Source organism: Mauremys mutica, chromosome 12 (genome assembly GCF_020497125.1).
Source record: "Mauremys mutica isolate MM-2020 ecotype Southern chromosome 12, ASM2049712v1, whole genome shotgun sequence".
Classification (NCBI taxonomy): Eukaryota; Metazoa; Chordata; order Testudines; family Geoemydidae; genus Mauremys; species Mauremys mutica.
In genome coordinates, this window is record NC_059083.1 from 64,117,825 (window position 1) to 64,142,122 (window position 24,298).

At 41.8% G+C, this 24,298-nt stretch overlaps 1 protein-coding gene across 1 annotated transcript in view; it reads left to right on the top strand.

Moving 5' to 3' along the window:
- The window catches only part of RAB40B (RAB40B, member RAS oncogene family), a 51,610-nt gene continuing 27,312 nt past the window's right edge, over nt 1–24,298 (top strand). The window contains exon 1 of the mRNA XM_044982912.1: nt 1–970. Within this exon, the coding sequence (XP_044838847.1) occupies nt 829–970 (142 nt within the window). The 5' untranslated portion in view covers nt 1–828. The remainder of the gene's footprint in view (nt 971–24,298) is intronic.

Below are 24,298 nucleotides of genomic sequence, written 5' to 3' on the forward strand. Positions count from 1 at the left end.
CTCTGGGTCACTGCAGTGTCGAGCTCGCTGCGCTGAGGGGAGGCAGCGGGGACCTAGGATCGCGGCCAGGAGCAGCGCGAGACCCAGCCCCGCGCTTCGCTCGCGGCCGGAGGGATCGAGCTCCAGCCCGGGCTGGGCACCGACTGCCCCGATCCCCTGGGGAGCCAGGGCGGTGGCGCCGGGACGGGGCGTCGCGCACCTGCACTTCGGAGCCCCGCGCCTGGATCCCGCTCTGGCCCGGGCTTGTCCCGTGACCCCTCCGACAGCAGGAGCCTCCTCCCGTCCATGGGCCACCCCCCGCGGCTGCCCGTCTCCAGGATAGGTCGTCACCCCCTCTCCTGTGGCGACAGACGCCTGCCTCTGCTCCGTCATGACATGAGGGGTGTCCCCGTTGCTCAGTAACTACCCCCCGCTGGTGGACCCCCAGCGCCACAGAGCGCGCGTCCCCACCTCCCTTGCTGCTGCTGCTGCCTGTGTTGTGATACAGCAGCCAGCCCCCGTGCCTGTGTGAAGCTGGGCTGTAGCGAGTGTCCCCAGGCCCAGCAGGGTCGCGCAGTCTGAGACCGTTCCCGGGCGCCAGATGCGTTTTCATGTCGCAGTATCTAGCCCTGCACCACCTGTTACCTCCGCCCTGCGTGGCTGGTGCCCCCTGCCCCATTGCAGCCTGCCCTGAGCGGCGGTGCTGTTGAACATGCCTCTGTTTGTCTCCTGTTGCTGTTTGCTGCTGCTGCTGCTGCCACGGTGACTTTTTTCCTCCCGGGTTCCCGTGATGGGCGCTGGGAGCTGATTCGCCGGAGAGATTTTTTTCGGGGGGTAAGGAAAAAGAGGATGAGCCACGTGGGCAGCCCGGTGAAAGCCTATGACTTCTTGCTGAAATTTCTGCTGGTGGGGGACAGCGACGTGGGCAAAGGAGAGATCCTGGCTAGCCTGCAGGATGGAGCCACTGAATCACCCTATGGGTACAACATGGGTAAGTAGGACAGAGTGCTGTACCACTCCTGCAAGTGGTTTTCGAGATGGTAGCTCGTTTCCCACTAGTTCCCTTCCCAGCCCACGTTGTTCAGTGCTGCTAGGGTTCCCCTCCCTATGACAATGATGAACTTCTCTTCTGGAGCTTCAGTCTGCTGCTGCCTGCCTCCCTTTTAACTATGTGTGCTCAAAGGCACCATTAGGCTATTCCAGATTCCAGCCATCAAGTTCCATTGTGAATTGGAAAAGTCACAATTGAATGGGAGGCAGAGGTACTATCTAGTGCACCTAAATCCTTAGATTGACAGTTGACTGACACGTTTGAAACCTCTCCTGATATGATTGTGATGGTCCCAGGCATAGTTGGAATGGGAAGTGTGCATGGAAAGTAGAGGAGGTGTGATGTTTTCCTGTCCCTATGCTCTTGAAGAGGGGAGTAGAATCACGATTTATTTTGGTTTCAAATCCCATGCCAGCAAATCTCCACGTCAAAACTACTTTGGGAGCTAAGACTTGAGAGACATGCTTCATCAATGGCAAGTAGAGATCACTGCTCAAAGAAGTAGGGATCATCTTACCCAAAGCTGTCCTAATAACATTCTGTTCCGTGTTCCCTGTGACCAATAAGTAAAGAGGGGCATTGAGCATTGGTAGAGTCTTCTTTATTTATAAATTAGTCATTTGCAGCAGAATGTTTTTGGGGTGTTTGTTCCTCTGTGGAAGTGTTGCCATTAAAAGCAAACCATTTTATAGCCCATCCCTTAAACACTCTGAACCAACCTCCCTTTTACAAATTCATCAGATATTTAGCATGGTTGCATTTTGATATATATATTTTTAAAAAGTATAACTAAATAAGATGATGTATATTATTTCTTTTAGCTGCAAACCCAGTAACAAAATAAACATACAGAGTCAATATTTTAGGATTGTGTGCGAAACAGAGATTCAAGGATGTGCTCATTATAACTTTTGTGCATCACAAAATGTTTTTTTTAATTCTTATACAAAAATACTTATTCTAAAATGAATTGTTAGTCAGCAAATGATGCACTGAATGCAAAAAGCCAAAAAGGTGGATTGCCAATTTGAGTGATTTTAAAAGTAAGGGAGGAGGGAAGAAAAGGGTAATGTAAGACCGATAAGTTGCAATGAAATGTTACTTACCATACGTCAGTTTTATATTTTTGGTGTATAAAAAATTTGTGACGTCAGAACAGTGGCCCTCTAAGATGGGGTTTCTATTTGTAGTTTGTTCCTTCATTTAACCTTTTAAGGAATGAGACTGAAGAGCCCCCATCAATACCAGATATATTTGCAAAGCAGAGAATTGTGAGCTACATAAACCGACTCAAAACTGAATTCTGATGGGTTGTGTGTAGGCAAAATAGATGTCTTGTGTGGATTTTTTGTTTGATGTTTTGTTTTGATGGAACCCAACTCCGCTTCACAATTTTGCTCTTTTATAAAGCTATGTTATATGTTAGAACTGCAGTGGTCACCTTGCAAATTTGCTGACTGCCTTAAATGACTACCATTATCTTACCTCAGACCTACACTACAAACTTATTTCAGTATAACTACGTCACTCGGGGTGTGAAAAATCCACATCCCTGAGTGATGCAGTTATACTGACCTAACCCCCGGTGTAGACAGTGCTATGACAACAGGAGAACTGAGTATTTAATATCCCAGATAATATGGGCCTGACCCAAAATCCATGGAAGTCAATGGAAAGATCCATACAGACTTCAATGCTCGGTGTATCAGGCCTATACTAAGGGCTTGTCGTCTTATACAACACTGCGCCAGTGCAGTGTGCTGCTGTAACTCTTTTGTGAAGATGCTACTACACGGATGGCAGAGCTTCTCCTATCAGCATCATTAATCCCCCGGTGCAAGAGGAGGTAGCTATGTCAACGAGAGAAGCTCTCCCATCGGCATAATAGTGTCTTCACTAACATGCTACAATGGCACACTGCACTGGTGCAGCTGTACTGCTACAGTGCTGTACATGAAGACAAGCCCTTAGTATGGGCCTGATACACCAAGCATTGAAATCTGTATGGGTCTTTCCATTGGCTTCCATGGGTTTTGAATCAGGCCCATATTATTTGGGATATTAAATACTAAGGTAATAATACCTATTTAACCAAGGCAAAATCAGCATTTTTTTCTTAAGAGCACTCATTGTATACTGTGTCTTTACATACAGAAGGCCACACTGGGCCAACACTTCTGTCCCTGAATGTATCTTGGTGTAAGTAAGAGAGAATGTTGAAATAGCACCCAGGGTCACCAATCTTGCATCAGTCAGTTTTATGTAAAGCTTCCATTGATTTTGTTTTGCTGGTAAAAATTCTCTACATTTGTATAATATGACTAGCATAGTTTTCCTGTGAGTAGAGATCCTGGCAATCAAGTAATAAAAATATTCTCTTGAAGCATTTCACTAGCACTCTGAACACATTTAGAAATCTGTTTACGATTAATAATAATCATACACAAATGCACATAAGGCAGTAAGTTTACATATCACTTCCCAAACAGATAAGACACCTTGACAAAGAAATTACACTTTAAATTATAAAGATTAAACAAACACAGTGGTTTGTGCCCACACAAGGGTAATAAATCAGAAGGAGAGTGAAGGAATTATTGGATATAAGAAGCATAGAATGCTTGAAGAGGTGGGCCTGAAGGAGGAGTGTGGTTGATGATTATTAGCAACAACAAGGGGGAAGGAACTTAAACCAGAATAGGGAAAGAAAATATTAAAGAATATTTAGATAAATTAAATGTATTTAAGTCAACAGGGCCTAGTGCAATTCATCTTATGGTACAGTACTTAAGAAACTCGCTGAAGCAACCGTGGAACTATTTTAATGGTTATCTTTGAGAGCTAATAGAGGATGAGTGAGGTCCCAGAGAACTGGAGAAGGGCAAACTTAGTACCTATCTTTAAAAAGGAGAACAAAGAGGACCCAAGGAATTATAGAGCAGTCAGGCAACTTTGATACATAGAAAGATATTGGAAAAATTATTAAATAATCAATTTGTAAGCACCTGGAGTATAATAGGCTGATAAGTAATCGAGGTGGGTCCTATAACTATAGAGGTGGGTTATGAGATTGGATTTGAGGGAAGAGAGGTTAGCTGATGGATCAGCTCAAAGAGGGTGTTCCTTGGGTAAAGGTGGTGTGCTAGAAGGCATGGAGAGGTTTGCGTGAAGATGACATGGGTGGAAGAGGCTCACATTGATGGCAAAAGTAACAGAACAAAAAGCAAGGGAAGGGTATGGACAGAAAGGTCAAGAATTCTGTCTTGGCCATGTTAGGTTTAAGTTGACTGTGTAATCTTCAAGAGATGTCAGAGAGACAAGCTGCAGTCCAACACTTGATACAGGGGAGAGCTGTAAGTCATTGACATACGATTGTCAAAACCGGATGGGCAGATGAGATTGCCCAGAGAGCTTGTAAAATGAGAATAGGAAGGGGCCATATATCAAGTCCTGTGTGACTCATATGGATAGAGGAGGAGGGGACTCCAAATGGGACACTGAAGGTAAGATTAAAGAGGTAGAAGAAGAAGAACCAAGTGAGGACAAGTCATGATGGACGAGGGAAGACCAAGGTTTTAAAAATGTGATTAGCAGTGTCAAAAGCAGATGTGAGGTCTAAAAGGATGAGGATGGGAGTAGAGGCTCTGAGATTGGGCAAAATAGATAGAAATTCTGAGAACAGTTTTAATGGAGTAGCGAGGATAGAAGTCAAAGTGAAAGGGATTCATGAGTGAGCAGGAGGAAAGGAAGTTGAGGTATTGGTTGTAATGGCACATTTGATAAGTTTAAAGGTGAAGAGAGTTGGGGCAATAGTTGGCAAGAGAGGTGGGCTGAAGGGTGGATTCTTTAAGGATTAAGAAAATTGACATTATGTGAGCAGCCAGCTCTCTGCAGATCACCCATGGTCCATAGGTCAGCTAGAGCACCTGTAGTTAAGTAGTCATAGTAAGTTTAGTTTCCCTGTGGTCTGTCTTTGCACTTTGTCCTGAAGGACAGATGTATTGTGAGGCTCTGAGTTGCCTTAGCAGTATGTTTATAGAGGCATTCCATTTGTTTACATCAATCCTAAATGTTTCTCTCTTCATTAGTGGGGGATTTCAAACATAAAAACAATTCTAAAAGTCATGGTAGCTGTTCCTTTCTCAGTACTCTGAAAGAAAGCAAAGCTCTATTAGAACTGAACTACTTGCTGCTAAAATTGGGGGAGTAAATGCAAATGGTTTGAATGGTGATGATACATTACTGATTCTGCCTGTGCTGTATTAGAACTATCTTTGGTAAATAAAACTGCAGTGTCTTCCACTTATGTAACTAGCTTTCAGTTTATGCTCCTGAATTCCTATGAGCATTGCCTGGTGGGGTTGCGGATGCAGCCTGCTGAGTTGAGTTTAAAAGTTTTTCCAGGAGTGTGTCTGTGAGCAAGAAACTACTAAAACCGTTGTAAAGAAATCTTAGTCCACATGTTTATTTTTATTTTTTTAAATGACCCTTTTTATGTAAAGGATAGCTCCTCTGTTGTTGCCTAAACATCAATGTTCTTACACAGAGGGAGGCTTGCTCATGAACTAGTGTAAATTATACGTTGCTGATGTTGTAATTGGACAGTTTTTATGACTGACATTTTCAGCGACTCACAAACAAGTGAAAGGTTGCATTATGGGTATTTTAGGTATGACTCTAATACTCTTGCATCTGAAATGAGGGTTTATGAGGGAGAGCACAAAGAGAGAAATCCACTCATGAATGAATGTGGACCTAAGCCTTAATTTCTACAGAACATAAATCTTCATTATTAAAAAGAAGTTGGTGGGGCTGGGAGCAGTATGGCCATGCCGGAGGAGGTGCCGGCATGGGGCACTGACTCCTGGGAGCGGCAGCCCGACACACTGTTGCTTTTGCCCGGTTCCTGGTAGAGCCCGGCAGCTCTGCAGATACCAATTTATATCTGCGGATATACATTTTGTATCCTCACAGGGCTCTAGCGAAGAGATGGGAGCAGCAGGGGGGCTTTAGGGGAGGAGGCGGAGCAGGAGTGAGCCTCAGGGTGGAGCATGGTCAGGGTGTCGGGTCGGAATAGGGGCTGTGGCACCCCACTTCTAGGAAGCTTCTGGTGCTCCTGCCCAACCTCCCCAAATGCAGGAGTCACGCACCGCCTATGCTCCCAGTCCCAAGAAACCAGTCATATGCCCCAGATCAATTGGTACCCTAGATTTTACACCAAAGACAATGCCTGTAGCCAATCCTGTAATAAACTTTCTAAAAGTTTATTAACTAGAAAAAGGAAATGAGACATGTAGCAACCATGTAACAATTTTACATGGTTGCTACAATATGGGAAAACAGTCTAGTGCATGCAGGCTCTAATTCACGGTAGAAGAGGCTGGGGTTGGGGCAGGATTGCAAAATCCCCTTCCTCCCCTCCCCTCACAGCAACCCTGAGGCCGATGAAGGGGTAGAATAATGAAGAGGCCCTCATTCTGCACCTTCATATCAACCAGGGAGCTCTGGAATGGAAAGAGAAGGGAGCTTTATCAGAACCATACTATCAAAGGGTTGGCATGAAAGATGGAGCATGTAAGTATGGTCCACGAAGAACTCCTTGGAGAACTCCCATTCTCCCAGAGTCAGGGATAGTGAGGGCTAGTTAGTAGGTTTAATTCTTTGGGTGATACGTCTGGTAGATTTTTCCAAATCCTTCTTGAAATCAGAATTGCAATTCCCAGCAGACTGACTCTGCACTAGATTAAAAAAAGCAGTCTCATCCAGTAAAGAACTTAAGATAAATTCTATAAATTCAGGTTTATAGGGATTTAAATCTGCTTTTGAGTGTCATTAAATTATCCTTCAGAATTTAAATTTAAGAGAGATAATTGCCTTTAAACTGAAACGTGAAACCTCACATTTGCTTTTACTGGGTTGACCAGTATTTTGGTGTTTAGCATTTAGTTTTTATCCACTGTATTTTTAGTTTTTGCTTTCATACTAGAAAAGAGAAAACTGAATTTGCACTAAGGCTGCTTGGCATGGAAAGCTAATGTAATTCTCATCCAAACTTGTGTTCCTCCTAAATCCTTTTCTATGTGGAACATCAGATTTAAAATCTGAGCTTTGACTCTCTCTGCCTCTTGCTCTGTTCCCTCAGTCACTGTCTCCTTTCTCCTTAATTTCATATCACATTGTCTATTATTCCCATTCCCATAACCTCCATCTGTGCTTAGATCATGGGCTTCTTGGAGCAGGGACCATCCTTTCTAAATGTTTGAAAAGTGCCCAGCATTTAGGTGTCGTTACCATTAATAAATTATTGGTGCAAGCAGTTGGCACCTGCATGGGTTGGAGGAACTGGACGATGCTGAATGGGAACCTTAATCCAAACCTATCCCTGTCATTCTTCCCTGAGTTGCTACAAATTCTTTCTACTCTCAAAACAGGACTGGAATCTAGTTTGAAATTTTTTTTGTCATATTTTGAAGATTGCAGATTTTTTTGCTAATTCACTTTTTATTTCTCAGGCATATAACCTGATTGGTCTTTTCCAAAATTTGATATGCAGCAACACAGAGAGAAAACTCAAGATGTCCCAATTCCCAGAACCCTTCTTAAACCACTTAGCAAAAAAGGCTTTGGCATTTCCTCCAGGCTTCAATCAACATGACACAATCTATAGCTGTTATGCAGGTCAATAGACTTTACAGACCTTGTAACGGAATCATGTTTGTATCTTCAACTTTCATTACTAAAGGAAATAGAAGACAGACCTTCATCCTACTTAGGCAAGGTAGTCACAGGGACCCATATCTCTTCCACCCTTGTGCAGAGACTAGTTTTTTTTTTTTGTTGCTTCACTGCACACCACATTCTTCCCACTTTGACTCTTCTGTTGATCATCTATCCATCCTGACATGGTGTAGCTCAGGTACGTCGGTGTGATAGTATCTATCTGTTCCTCCAAACATTAGATGTATGCCCCAGCACCATATTTCAGCACAGGACAGGATCTTTAGACGACTGTGTCATAAACAGATAGTTAAGGGTTAAAGTCTCTTTTACCTGTAAAGGGTTAACAAGCTCAGTAACCTGATGAACACCTGACCAGAGGACCAATCAAGGGACAAGATAATTTCAAATCTCTGTGGAGGGAAGGCTTTGTCTGTGTCCTTTGTTTGGATTGCCGTTCTCTCTTTGGATTTGAGAGAGGCCAGACATATTCTTCAAGTTCTCCAAAGTTTCCTGAAGTATTTTCTTCTATTCAGTATAGTGAGTATTAGAAAGGCGAATTAGTCTTATAATTAATTTCTGCATTTGCAATTGTGTGTTTGCTAAAGAAATATCTTTATTTCTGTTTGCTGTTACTTGATTATTCTGAGAAAGGGGCGGGGGGAAAGCCTCTCCAGGTTTATAAGTTAAACCCTGTATTTTTGCATCCTGGTAAATACAGAGATAGTGTACTTTTTTTTTTCTTTCTTTAATAAAATCTTTTCTTTTTAGAACTTGATTGATTTCTTCCCTTGTTTGTTTGGATTTTCAGGGGAAGGGGAAAAAGTGAACCCCTCTTTGTTTGATTCAAGGAGTCTGAATCAAGGTATCTCTCCCAAGGACAAGGGGAGGGGGAAGAAGGTGGGGGGAATGGATTATTTCCCTTTGTGTTAAGATCCAAGGAAGTTGGGATCTGTGTTCCCCAGGGAAAGGTTGGGGGAACAGGGAGTGTACTAGACACTGGAATTTCTAGTTGGTGGCAGCGTACCAGATCTAAACTAGAATTTTAGTTTAGAGGAGCCTATGCAGGTCCCCATCTTGTGAACGCTAAAGTTCAAAGTGGGGAATAAACCTATGACAGACTGCGTCTCAGTCAAATTGATCAGTAGGCTTATATTGTCTGTACCCCCTTCAAAAACACGGTGGTTTGTTTAAGTGGATCATTTAAATGATTAACCTTTAAAATACCTGATTTTCACGAATATCATTTTTATGACTTAACTTACTTTTCCCCTATCTTACATTTTTCAAAATGAAATGTGTCTTTCATCAAATACATTCTACATGATGTAGTATTTTAGAAGAATAATGAGGTGCTAAAATCTGACACCGGTGTAGTGTTTCTTATTTCAGATTCTGTTACTAAGGCCTGCTGTACACTGGGGTGGGGGGAGAGATCAACCTAAGATAGGCAACTTCAGCTATGAGAATAGTGTAGCTGAAGTCGAAGTATCTTAGTTCGACTTATCTCGCATCCTCACGGTGTGGGGTTGATTGCCACGGCTCCCCCGTTGACTTTGCTTCCACCTCGTACAGAGCTGGAGTTTAGCAGTTGATGGGAGAGTGATCGGGGATCGATTTATTGCATCTACACTACACATGATAAATCGATCCCCGATAGATTGATCACTACCCACCGATCCAGCGAGTAGTGTAGATGTACCCTAAATTCACACAAGTGACTTTAATTTGCTATTATTACACGTAGCACCTAAGGTTATTTTAACTGAAAGACTAAAGAAAAATACAGTAGTTTTCTTTTTTCCCCAGTTTACTTTGTGCATTCAACATCTCTCTGCATGTAGCCAATTTCAGCTTTTGTCATGTGCAATCAGTCTCCCTGTTGCTTGTGAAGGTTTTTCACAGCTACAAGAGAGAGAAAAACATGGGGGGGGGGAAGCAGTTGTAAAAACACAAAATTGGAAAGGGGCTTAGGACAGGTACACTATTTGAGAGTATCTTGAACTTTTTAAAAATTAGTCAGACTTCAATCTGACTGTGTCCCATTAAACCAACTAGGACTGAACTCTGACTCAGGCTGAATGTGGGCCAGTGTATTGGCTAATTTTTAATGTGTTGCTGGAGTCTATTTGTTTTCAGATTTGAACTCTGAATGGAAAATATCTGAGATGATTTCTGCTTTTCAAGCCAATGAACTTACTAATGTTATGTCTTCACTAGCAATGCGGCTGCGCTTTAACGTGGCTGTGTAGTCATGGCACCAGTGCTGGGAGAGCTCCACTATCTACACTAAAAGAACAGGAGTACTTGTGGCACCTTAAAGACTAACAAATTTATTTTAGCATGAGCTTTCGTGAGCTACAGCTCACTTCTTCGGATGCATAGAATGGAACACAGAGACAGGAGATATTTATACATACAGAGAACATGAAAAGGTGGAAGTATGCATAACAACAGGAAAAGTCTAATCAATTGAGATGAGCTATCATCAGCAGGAGGAAAAAAAACTTTTTGAAGTGATAATTAAGATGGCCCATAAAAGGGGCTCGTACACCTGCACATCTACCAACATGATATATGCCATCATGTGCCAGCAATGCCCCTCTGCCATGTACATTGGCCAAACCGGACAGTCTCTACGCAAAAGAATAAATGGACACAAATCTGACATCAGGAATCATAACATTCAAAAACCAGTGGGAGAACACTTCAACCTCTCTAACCACTCAGTGACAGACTTGAAGATGGCAATTTTGCAACAAAAAAACTTCAAAAACAGACTCCAAAGAGAAACTGCTGAACTCGAATTAATATGCAAATTAGATACAATTAACTCTGGCCTAAACAGAGACTGGGAATGGTTGGGTCATTACACTAATTGAATCTATTTCCCTATGTTAAGTTCTCCTCACACCTTCTATGGGCCATCTTAATTATCACTTCAAAAAGTTTTTTTTCCTCCTGCTGATGATAGCTCATCTCAATTGATTAGACTTTTTCTGTTGGTATGCATACTTCCACCTTTTCATGTTCTCTGTATGTATAAATATCTCCTGTCTGCGTGTTCCATTCTATGCATCCGAAGAAGTGAGCTGTAGCTCACGAAAGCTCATGCTAAAATAAATTTGTTAGTCTTTAAGGTGCTACAAGTACTTCTGTTCTTTTTGCGGATACAGACTAACATGGCTGCTACTCTGAAAACTATCTACACTGCCACTTTACAGTGCTGAAACTTGCAGCACTCAGGGGTGTGTTTTTTTCACCCCCCTGAACGAGAAAGTTGCAGCGCTGTAAAGTGGCAGTGTAGAAAAGGCCTTAGAATGTTTGTTTTATTTGTGTCGGCTAACCTAGTGGCTGAACTTTGTGACTTTGTCCTCACCCACAACTATTTCACATTTGGGGACAATATATACCTTTAAGTCAGCGGCACTGCTATGGGTACCCGCATGGCCCCTCAGTATGCCAACATCTTTATGGCTGACTTAGAACAATGCTTCCTTAGCTCTCGTTCCCTAATGCCTCTACTCTACTTGCACTACATTGATGACATCTTCATCATCTGGACTCATGGAAAAGAAGCCCTCGAGGAATTCCACTGTGATTTTAACAATTTCCATCCCACCATCAACCTCAGCCTAGACCAATCCACACAAGCGGTCCATTTCCTAGACACTACTGTGCTAATAAGCGATGGTCACATAAACACCATCCTATACCGGAAACCCACTGACTGCTATACTTACCTACATGCCTCCAGCTTCCATCCAGGACACACCACACGATCCATTGTCTACAGCCAAGCTCTAAGATACAACCGTATTTGCTCCAGTCCCTCAGACAGAGATAAACACCTACAAGATCTCTATCAAGCATTCTTAAAACTACAATACCCACCTGCTGAAGTGAAAAAACAGATTGACAGAGCCAGAAGAGTACCCAGATGCCACCTACTACAGGACAGGCCCAACAAAGAAAATAACAGAATCCCACTAGCCATCACCTACAGCCCCCAACTAAAACCTCTCCAGTGCATCATCAAAGATCTACAACCTATCCTTAAAGATGATCCCTCACTCTCACAGATCTTGGGAGACAGGCCAGTCCTCGCTTATAGACAGCCTCCCAACCTGAAGCAAATACTCACCAGCAACCGCACCCATACAACATAAACACTAACCCAGGAACCTATCCTTGCAACAAAGCCCAATGCCAGCTCTGTCCACATATCCATTCAAGTGACACCATCATAGGACCTAATCACATCAGCCACGCCATCAGGGGCTCGTTCACCTGCACATCTACCAATGTGATATATGCCATCATGTGCCAGCAATGCCCTTCTGCCATGTACATTGGCCAAACCGGACAGTCTCTATGCAAAAGAATAAATGGACACAAATCTGACATCAGGAATCATAACATTCAAAAACCAGTGGGAGAACACTTCAACCTCTCTAACCACTCAGTGACAGACTTGAAGGTGGGAATTTTGCAACAAAAAAACTTCAAAAACAGACTCCAAAGAGAAACTGCTGAACTCAAATTAATATGCAAATTAGATACAATTAACTCAGGCTTAAACAGAGACTGGGAATGGTTGGGTCATTACACTAATTGAATCTATTTCCCTATGTTAAGTTCTCCTCACACCTTCTATGGGTCATCTTAATTATCATTTCAAAAGGTTTTTTTCTCCTGCTGATGATAGCTCATCTCAATTGATTAGATTCTTACAGTTGGTATGCATACTTCCACCTTTTCATGTTCTCTGTATGTATAAATATCTCCTGTCTGCGTGTTCCATTCTATGCATCCGAAGAAGTGAGCTGTAGCTCACAAAAGCTCATGCTGAAATAAATTTGTTAGTCTCTAAGGTGCCACAAGTACTCCTGTTTTATTTGTGTCAGGCTCTCACTCGGATTCTCTGGATTGTTTGTTTTCTGGAACTTGCGTTGAGAATTGTGAGGAAGAAATAATACTGGGTTAAATATTTACCCAATATGAGCTGGGTGTGTTTGCCTTAGGGTTTTTTTTTTTTAAAAGAACATTTGCACTTTTACCTGGTGTGGAGAATCTACTTATGTAATAGTCCCAACATGTTTCTTTCTGGTTGGCTATTGTGAAAACCACCTAGGTGGCTGAATTTTTCAATGGGAAACCCAAAACTGTTTAGTGATTAAGTGGGTTATACACAAGTAAATAATGGTTATTTCTCTCTTTTCTGTTTTCATCTGTTGTAATACATAAGTATGGTCTAGCCAACTAGTGTTAATGCAGAATTATAATTGAGAAGAAAACACTCAGTTCCAGAGTTAAACTTTCAGTCTTAACACTAACTTGCCCCGTATCCATACATCTTAATTATGGCTTATTTATTAGTATTGAAAGAAAAATGTTTAGTAGTATAATGTAATAATACAACCCATCAAATTTAATGCCCAGTCTTGCATTCAGTGCCATAAATTATAACCAAGTACATACTACTTTAATGTTTGGCTTGTTTAAATGAGATCTACAAAATTGGCTCTGCATAGTTTTGAATATGAATTGATAGCCTTTAAACCTTTATTTATTATAATAGTACCTAGGAGCCTCAGTGATGGACCAGGACCACATTGTGCTAAACCATGTATGAACACAGAACAAAAAGACAGTCTCTGGCTATGTTTACACTAGAGACCTTACAGCGGCACAGCTTTACCGCTGCAGATGCATGGTCTCCCATGTAGCCACTGTGTGCTGATGGGAGAGAGCTCTCCCACTGGCATAATTAAACCACCCCTAACATGTGGCAGTAGCTATATTGGCTGGACAGCGTCTCCTGCCGACATAGTGCTGTCTACACTGGTGCATTTGTCAGTGAAACTTATGTGGATCAGGGGTGTGGTTTTTTTTTTTTTTTTTTTTTTTTTTTTACATCCCGACCAACACAACTTTTACCTACAAAAGTGCTAGTGTAGACAGTCTCTGCCTCACCTTTAATTTGGAGGCTTGTGGCTTTAAACATGGGTGACTTTAAACTCTCACCTAGAATCCATATATGCTAACTCACAAAATGTTCCATCCACCCACTGCCACAATTTTCCATTTCTTCCACATCTCAGGAAAGAGAGAGTTAAGATCTCACACATAGTTAAACCATCTTAATACTTTACAACAGCTTGTGGTGGTGGACAAGAAGATGGTGCCTCATCTGGGCTGGGATAGGGAGGAGAGAGAAAATTGTGTTGGTAGCAGAATTTGGAGGAGCTATGTAAGCTGGATCCAATGTGCTGAAGTACAAAGGCCCTGGGCTATAACATGTACTACCCACTCTTGTATCAGAGGGGTAGCCGTGTTAGTCTGGATCTGTAAAAGCAGCAAAGAATCCTGTGGCACTTTATAGACTAACAGACGTTTTGGAGCATGAGTACTTTTTGGAGTAGTACTTGCTTCCGACGAAGTGGGTATTCACCCATGAAAGCTCATGCTCCAAAACGTCTGTTAGTCTATAAAGTGCCACAGGATTCTTTGCTGCTTTTACCCACTCTTGGTATAATTACATTCCTGTCTGACATGTTAATTAGGCTGTTAATCTGTCTGTACACTGGTCATGGGCATATATTTGTCAGCTGTCTTCAGCCAGTAGTACCGTATTGGTGCCGCTTTCATTAAAACATGGGTTTTAAACCAAAAAGGCAAATCCTTAGAGAACTGGTGAGTTCTCAGATACATGTAATATGGAGATTGTTGAGGTTGGTAGGTGAGTCTCTGCAGGGTGAAGAAGGTGAGTCTTTGGCAACCGTGACAGGGAGGGGCAAGATTTAGAAATGTAAATACCCTAATTTCCATATAAAAGCACCTTCTGCAAGCTCAATAATTTGTGATTGCTGTGTAGGCAGTGACACAGCTGTGATAAAAGGCGTTGAGTTTTGTTGGTGGGGCGGGCCAGGAAATGGGAGAGCTATTTATTTCTCATGAGAAATTGGCTTGCTGGTAATAGTATAACTTTAACACCTTGCTGCAACTTGAGTTGTTCACAGCTTTTGATGTTGAAACACATGGTAGAAGCAAATTCTCTCACCCTACGTATAATTAACAAATGTGACAGAAGTTTGAAATAAATGTAATAAATCAATTTCAAAAGGGGATGGTAACTAAGCAATAATTGGTGAGCCCAGGGTAGAAAATATACACAATTTAGGTGGACTCATGGTATTGTTTCAAAATCATAAGTGAACATTAAAATCTTGCCTGAGCATGAAGAAATCCTGGTTTCAAGACTGCTGGTAACCTACTCCATGAGGTGAAATGAGTGAGCTCAGAGTGATTCTTGTTGCAGAAATTTTATATAAAAGCTCTCCAAACAAGCAGCTAGGGTTGGATGGAGTGCCTGAATTGGGAGGGCTGCTATCCAACGCAAGGGTAACAAGACTCAGGGTAAAAAATGACTAGAGATCCTAAACCTCATAGACTTTCAATGGGACTTGGGTGACTATGTGGCTAGTTCATTTCTGAAAGTGGACTTAGGCTCCTAATTCATTTAAATGCTTTTGGAAGGTTTTACCTAGGTCTGTTCTCTTAGGGAAGAGCAGTATAAAATTATAATGAAATAAAAAAGCCACTTTGGTTTCTTTAATACAAGAAAAAACAGAATTTGATGACTTCTTCTGGAGCATTCAACATTGACCCAGAGTAAGCGGATGACTCGTTAGTTTGTATAGCTGTTCCTGTGATCCTAATTCATAAATGCACACTACATTAACGCAGCTTCAATATTGAGATTTTGAATACCCCCAAAGTCAGAAGATTGAAAGTTATGTTTCCCATAGCACCAGTAACTAGGGTCTCTCTTCACATATGCAGTATATTCTTATTCATATAGTGTGAACTTCAGTGCCTTAAATCTGCCTGTTAACCACAGTAGCTTCTGTAAAAATGCCATGCGCTCTTGCAGTGCAAGTAACTAACATACTTCTCTGACGTATTATATCTGCTAAGGGACAACCCATCCTAAATGCTCAATTACTAAGGGACAAACTACACTCATTCCTATATTTGCTTTCTACAACTAACTGCCTGTATAACTTTTCATGAGTGATGTACCTGAGTATTCAGTTTCTAATATCCAAAGTATATTGTTTAAATTTATCTAAATTGGGGTTATTGCAGATTATGTACCATATATATCCTATGAGTTTATCCATAAATACAAAGTTTGTTTAAAATTTAAGCACTGTACCCAGATGTACAGACACTCTTTTCTCAATCTGTGTATTATATAATTTTAACATTAGCTCTAATAAAAAATTTAAATCTGTGGAGAGACAACCTTGTCCGTCTGTCATAAGGATGGGACCAAGCCTGTATTATAAATCCAATTTTCACTTTGTTTATTGTAGGAAACGGAAAAGACTCTGCTTAAAAATGTGGGCGATTACCATTAGGATGGAGTATAACGTAAAAAAGGAAGTAATTAGATGGTTTTGAAGTTAGTAGTTAAATTAACTAACCCTTTTCATACTTGAAAAAATGGTTTTGGTTTTCAGAGTCCTTATACTTAACCTTTGCATGTCTAGATCTTAGTTGTCAAATGCCTGAACAAAGAGTTTTTACATCTTTAGGTATACTGTCTTAACTTATTTCTTCTAAGTAATTTCCCAGTATTTTTCCTAACATTGTTATTTATTGTATCAACCTTCACTTTAGCAACATTGGTTTCTGGGTCGGTGTGATTAAATATATGCAATGTGGCTCAGTTATGATTGCTGTGGGGAAAGCCAAATTTTCTGTAGTTCTAAAAGGACACTATAAACTTGAAAATCACATTTCCATCTGTTGTTGCAAATAGCATCTGAGATTAACAGAGAAACACTTCTCTGTTTTTTTTCACCTTTACTTTGCAAGTCAGCAGCGCTTGGTATAGTCAGTTTCACTGTTTAGTTGATGGTCAGTTGCATCGCCCTCATTCACTGCTCTGGAGTGAGGTTGCATGCAGGATATTCCTCAGGCTCTGTTTCCCAATAACAGCAGCAGTAGAACTGAAAAGGCAGCAGGTACATATGTGCACAGAAAGAAAATATTGAAAGTATTTTTAGTGGTAATATGGTTAGGTCTGCCCAGAAATCCTTGCTGGAAAAAAAACTTTAATAACTGCATGAGAATAGAAAAGTGTTACAAAACTTAATCCACAACTTGCTTGTCAAAGATAGATTTCAGAAAATTGAATTTTTTAATTAGTACATGAAAAATTAAAGTTGACCATATCCCTTTAAAATCTGTGACAACACTGTATGAACGTAACTTCCTTGTCTCTAAACAAAAGGGAAAAGGAGAGGTGTCTATATGTGTTCACAAACTAATCTAAAATTTCCCATGCATGAAATTTTGAAAGTCACAGCCACATAACTCCAGAAGGGATTCAACAAGTCTGTCAGCCTTTTAAGGGTAGATCTGGGAAGGGAGATACAAGGGGCTATGCAGTGAAGAGAATGATTGACTCAGGCTGGAGAGAGTCCTGTGGATGAAGACCCAGTGCACAGTTGCATCAGCAAGGAAAAATGTTTCATGTGCACCATAATTATCTCAATTATTCTTGACTCAATTCTTATCCAATCTTTCCTTACACTTACTAACACATACTTATTGAGGACTGCATACAGGCCAGCCTTGTCTCTTCAAACCACTTTTGAGTTACTGGTGTGCAAAAAATGCACGTGGATAACTTTTATTAAAGCATGAAAAATTTGATTTTTTTTTTTGTTTAAAGACTCAATTTAAATGGATTTTCTTCACTCTCTGGAAAAGTGCATCTCTGGACTGAGACAAAGTGTGAAAGATTTCAGCGTGAAGAATGTCTTTTAAAAAAAAGACGTAAAGCCTGTATATTCTAAATAGAGGCTGAGAATACAAACACCTCTTTAACCATAGCATTGCTAGTGAAACTCTATAATGCAATATTTTTCTTTTAAATATTAGTCTTTATCTCCAAGCAGGGTGTGTTTTTGCTTAAAGTATTTGAGAGAAGTGTAATTTAGTTGACAGCTACTATCTCATTTCCGCCTACATAGGATTTTTCTCCGACATCTGCAAGCCAGACAGTTGTGTAGAAAATTACATGGGAAATAATTATATGGTCTTTGATTGACTAAAAAGCTGCAATTCTAATAACTTATACTGAAGTCCAGCAGAACACAGACTTACTCATCTTTCTATTCAAACTGGAAACCAGTGTATTTAATTTAATTAAAAATCCTTTGGTGCAAACTGATTGGGGAATGACACAAATGTTTTGATAAACATTTACACTAGAACAGTGGTTCCCAATCTTGGGTTTGTGAAATGTTACAGGGGGTTCCCAGGAAAAAATTCCCTAATAGCGAACAGAGCTGTCCCTAGGGACCCTGGACAGCCTGGGGCCAGCAGCCCCGGAGCCCCTGGACTTCCAAGAGCTAAGCAGATCAAAGCAAGCATATCTATCACACTGAGGAGATTTAAACTTCAAGACTCCTTTTATAAGAAATGGAAAGGGAGGTGGATATTTTTTTCTGTTTTTTAAAATTAAATAGGCAGCTCGTATTGTTTTTAAAATTATTATGAAGAACAAGTTTAAGCTTTGTTGTAACGTGCGTTGTTTTCCTGGACTACTCAAGACCTGAATGCTTGTGTAGGAGGAACTCTTTGAGTTGGCTTCTTAAATACCTTCATGCTGTTTCACATCTGATACTCCTTGATGAAAAACATAGGAGCCTTGTCTTATAACATGCTTATTCAAAGTGACACAAGCTACAAAAGTGAGATCTTGGAAGAGTGTTGCCGTTTTCATAATGTAATAAAAATACTGTAATGATAAATAATTAATAATAAATAGTGTGTCATATGCATGTCATAAAAACAAATTTTATGTTTCCAAGATCACTGCTTTTTATAATTTATACTCAGGTAAAGGAGAAAATCCCTGGAAATATTCATTTTTAGGAGGGGGTTTGTGAGACTTGACATTTTAGTGAAAGGGGTTCACAGGTTGTTAAAGTTTGGGAACCACTGGCCTAAAAGTATAGGCTCTTTCTTTTTACTCCTTCAGATTGATAAGAGGTTTTGTTTAGCCAGAGGACAACACAGATCACTGTAGGAAAAACAAAACTGTGCATATTGCATAATATGTTCTCCAGTGCAGAGACCTCGGTTCTATTCAAACACAGTGCTTTATTTGATGGTGGGAGAATGGCAGAAGAGCAAGTTTACTTTTATGACATTTTCAGTTTTCTGTGTTTTCATCTATCTTGACACATACATAACCTTTTTCTTTTAAATGTTTTGAATATAAAAATACAAACCTCCATTTTGGATTTGAAAAATGTCTATTTTTACATAAGCCCCTAAAGTAGGATTCTTACTGGTAGTGAGAGACTGTTTATACACGTCTCTGTATAATGGGAAACTTTTTAGTTTTTCTGCCAGTAAATAACAATATTTAAACAAGTACTTGTAGTCTATGAGCTAAAGGTAGTATCTGTTTTTTCATGCAGTAAATGTCTCTCATAAGACTTCATTGCTTGAATGGATACTCAGAGTTTGTATTGTGATTAATTTTAAGATCGTGCATTGGTGTTGTAGACCATTTTCATTAACTTGCTCTAGAAATGTATGTGCTCGTGTAGCAATGATAGCCATACATGATTTTAGAGTTACCTTTTTCTTAGCTTGTAAAGCATTTTTAATATAAATTTGCATTAAGGCTTGTACGCATAACTGATTACACTGAAATTATTATCTTGCTTTAAAGACCACACTCTATATAGTTCCCAATACTTGTAATTGTTTTGCTGTACTCTTTTTTGAGATGTCTCTTGTATCTCACCTTTTTCCCCCATCCTGGAAAAGGCACATTCTCTTGGGCAGCATTATGGTTTCACTTAAATCTCTTTGGCTCTTTGCTTCCTAATAAATCTCAGCTGGTGTAAGAGAAAGACAGAACTATTTCTGTGCAGCAATGCTTTTGTTGTGGATTACTTGTGGATGCTAGGGTGCTGACATCAATGTTTCCTTCAAAGTTAAACATAGCAATGACAGCCGTGGCACTACACATTAAATGGAAATAACAACTGTAGGATTTGTAGTGGATAAGTGATAAAATTTGCTTTGGTAAATATATAAATCTGTTTATAACCTATTCCAACTAGGTGGGTCATGACAGGATATACGTTCAGTCCGCCAGGCCAGATTAACCCATTGAGTGCATTAAATGTTTTCATATTTCTGCTGTCTTTCACTTTCCATTGTTGTCTTTAAACCTTTTAGTTTTGATGCACTTCTGAAGTGGCATGTCAACATCCTGATGATCTTTCCACAAAGCCAAATGTCCTCCTCTAGCTCCGCAGATCTTCCCGGAGGGGCTTCTCCCTGTTTATAGTGCTCTCCCTACCCCCATTAACTCCAAGAGAGGATGTGTGTCTCCTTCACTGTGCATGACCACCATTTAGCTGCAGAAAAGTTGCCTCAAAATTACGGTACAAATAATAGTCATACAATGCTGGCAACTCTGAACTGAAGACTCAGCTTTTTACTGCTGCTTCTCTCTGCTCACTTGGCATCCTCTCCAAAGTCTCCAAAATTGCTGTGCATTAGGCCTGATTTCATGCACCTATTTGTTAATATGTCCCTGTAGATTCCAGTTGATCTGAGAGTTCCGTCCTTGATAGGAAGGATGACTTTGTTGTATTGGGAAGGGGTTGAGAGATCTACATATTGTGTTCCTGGTTCTGCCATGGGTTCTTCAGTATGATGAACAAGTAAACTAACCTGTATGTGTCAGTGTCATCAGAGTTGCCAGCATTGCATGACTATTATATGTACCATAATTTTGGAGCAGCTTTTTTTCCACACTGTCTAGGATCACGTGAAGGGCTGTGAGTAACTTGGATTTTCTGGTTTATTTGCCTGCAGTTTCTGCTGCTGACTTTGGTTCCATTTCCTGAGCAGGCAGCTCACTGTGGTTCCTGTGCTCAGAGTAGCTACAGAGAAGGGGAATATTGCAGAAACAACAGTGTGGGAGAGCACAAAGGAGCTGGATCTTTCTCCATTGTACTAAGGAAGGTTGGGAGGTAATCCATGTAGAATGGCAGGAAGTGTTGGAAAAGATACCTATCTTGCTTACTCTGTCAGGAGCAGAACAGTTTCGCTGGCAAGCTGGAGCTTGCTGGAGAGGGTTAAGAGAAACTGGGAGATCCAGGGACTGGAGTGTGAAAGGGGGACGATGAAAGAGAGTGTGTCACACCATAGGTTATGATAGAGAAGTCCTTGTTAAAAGGAGAAGCCCATTTTTTCCATGCATTTTGTGTTGCATTTTTGTCCTGAAAGATGAGTGCACACACTGGTGTAGAGAGGCTTTCTGCTGAAAGTTCAATCAGAAGCTAGAACAAATGCATGGGATTTATTGTATGTATGTGTGTGTTTCTGTGGGGGTCTCATGACTTTTGAACTCTGAGATTTGCAGGATTGTCATCTGTAAAGTGGGACAGCCAATTTTTATCCCCATAACGTTCCTTATGGGGTGTTTGAATTCATTAATATTTGTAAAGTGACTTAGAATCTCACATATTAGAAGTGCCAAAGTAGTTTTTCTACTGCGCTTGGAAACATAGAGTTTCTGGTGAAATCTCTGTCTTTGTAAGTACCAGCGCTGCATGGGTGGTGTCTCTGATTTTTCAGGACAGTAGCTTTTAGCCTGGGGAGTCCTGGTTCCAAGGTTAGATGCAAAGCTGTTATCTAGGGGTCATGAAACCTTCAGGGCATAAAGAAACCTCAATGGAGACTGAATCAATGACGAGGCTTACTGAATGGGACATGTGTGAATTAGGAATTCATCAATAAGAATTTGTTTGCTAGTATTTAGTTAAATGGCCTCTGTCTGTGTGTGTGTGTGTGTGTGTGTGCACTGACTGGGAATACCAACTTTGGCCTTCTTTTACTATAGAGGATGAACTTAATGTGCAGCTCTTTCAGGTTGAAGAAACATTTTTCAAATATTCTCTTCTTTTTGCCATTTGTGCCAATATATAGGTTCAGGAGAATGCTGTCATTATGACACTACAGCTGTACTTTGGATCTCCCTTTGCTCTGTCAAAGCTTGCTGCATTGTAGCAAAGGTCATCATGAGATCTGAGAGTGCTTGTGGTAGCACAGTGTAGATTTACAAAATACAAATTACGAAACTTGGCTGCATCTTGTCCCATTTCATAAACATGGCTTGATCTTTTTAACTGAAATGGGTTTGTCTCTTCCTTTAGGATCAGCTTCTTCATATGAGGCCTGATCCAAAGCCTGAAGAAATCATTGCAAAGACTCTTGCTGACTTCAGTAACTCAAGAGTACATGATTCTCTTGAGCCAAATATTTTAAACTTGTTTACTATTAAGTGCCAAGATGTGAGAGGCCATTGTGTTTTTCTTCTGGAATATGTTGCACAATGTGAAGTATTGCATCTGTTTTCAATATTATTTGAGTTTTGAAGCTATTCTCTAGTACAAACTCTGACTGTGTTTTAAACTTTGTGTTTTGAGAAGTAAGTAAACTAAAGTTTTGTAAGAACTGGAAAGCAGGCTTTATCGTTATTGTAACAGCTCTTTGTACATCCCTTCCAACCTTGCCTTAGTGTAAATGTACAACAAGAAGCTGAACAGTTATAGTCAGAGTTCCCTCTAATTTTTCCCCCACATGCAGAATGAATTTTGTGATGTGCATCAATATGGAGGGTATGTGTGACACATAACCTTCATATTGGTGCACATCACAAAATTCATGTGGCGGGGGCAGAGGGGTTTGGAGTGTGGAAGGGGGCTCAGCGCTGGGGCAGAGGATTGGGGTGTAGGGGTTTGAGGGCTCCAGCTGGGGGTGCAGGCTCTGGGGCCAAGGATGAAGGGCTCAGGGCCAGGGCAGAGGGCTGGAGTGTATGGGGGGTGAGGGTTCCAGCTGGGGGTGCAGGCTTTGGGGTGGGGCCAGGAATGAGTGATTTGGGGCGATTTGGGTGCTCTGGGGCTACGGCAGGGAGGGAGGACTCCCCGCAGCTCTCTCTCCCCACAGCAGCACCTGGGCTTGGGGGGGAGAGCCGCCTAAATAGCCTAAATAGGCTGCTAGGTGGCCATGTGGCTGCACAGCTTACAGGGAACTTAGGTTACAGTTATAGGCAAATGAGCAGTTATTACGCCTAAACAACTGGGCGTGCACATTAATCCAAAAGCAGATACTTAGGGAAGCTTAGATACGACAACTTTTCATAAAGTCATGGTACTTTTTTGTGGTGTCAGAGTACTTCGCATCTGCCAAGCGTCCATTTACTGTTCTTTCCTGGATGGGCAGAATGCCTGATCTTATGTTGTTTGCTTGAATTATGTTCATAGAGATTGTGTATACCACAAAAAAGGGGGCAGAAGATAAAGAGGTTGAAGTTGTGTGTGTTTCCAGTAAGACCCACAACATGCTAGGCACTATAGAAGCACAAAGAAGACAGACTTTGCCCCAGAGAGTTAATATTCTTTTTAAATTGAGGTTTTAGAATTGTAAGGCACTTTTACCGACAGACTTGTAGTATGCAGATGAACTAAAGGGGAGGACTGACTTCAGAGTGGAGTAGGATTGACAACCATCCCGGTTTCACCAGGAGCCTCCTGGAAGCAGACCATCTCCTGGAGGCTACTAAAGCCAAACCAGGAGATTTTAGATGCTAAAAATCCAGCAGCACAGCAGAGCTCAGGCAGGCTCCCTAGCTGCCCTAGCCCCATGCCTCCCCTGGAAGTGTCTGACAGGATCCTGTGGCCCCAGGGGGGGAACAGATCTCTTCATGGTACCCTGCCCTGAGCATTGATTCCGCAGCTCCCATTGGCCGGGAACTGCAGCTAATGGGAGCTGTGGGGGCGGCACTTACGAGTGCAGGCAGCGTGCGGAGCCCCCTGTCTCCCCCCCCCCCCCCCCGGGGCCACAGGGTCGTGCCGGCCACTTCCAGGGGCGGCGCGGGGCCGGGAGAAGCAGGGAGCCTGCCTTAGCCTTGCTGCGCCACTGACTGGGAGCTGTCTGAGGTAAGCGCCTCCTGGCCGGAGCCTACACCCCTCACCCCATCCTGCACGCCAACTTCCTCCCAGATCCTGCACCCCACACCCCTTCCTGCACACCTACCCCAGCCCAGAGCCCCCTCCTGCACCCAAACTCCTTCCCAGAGCCTGTACCCCCTCCCGCACCCCAATCCTCTAGTCCAGCCCTGAGCCACCTCCAACACCCAAACTCCCTTCTAGAGCTTGCAGCCCCTCCTGCACCCCAACCTCCTGCCCCAGGCTTAGCCCAGAGCCCCCTCCCACACTCTGAACCCCTTGGCCCCAGCCCAGAGCCCATACCCCCTCCTGCCCCAGCCGCCTGCAACGGAGGGAGCGGGGATGGAATGAGCAGGGCGGGGCCTCAGAGACGGGGCTGGGTGAGGCAAGGGTGTTTGGGTTTGTGTGATTAGACCGTTGGCAACCCTGGAGTGGAATTGGCTTTAATTTTGCCATTAAATGTACTATTGTGTACATTATTGTAGCTCCT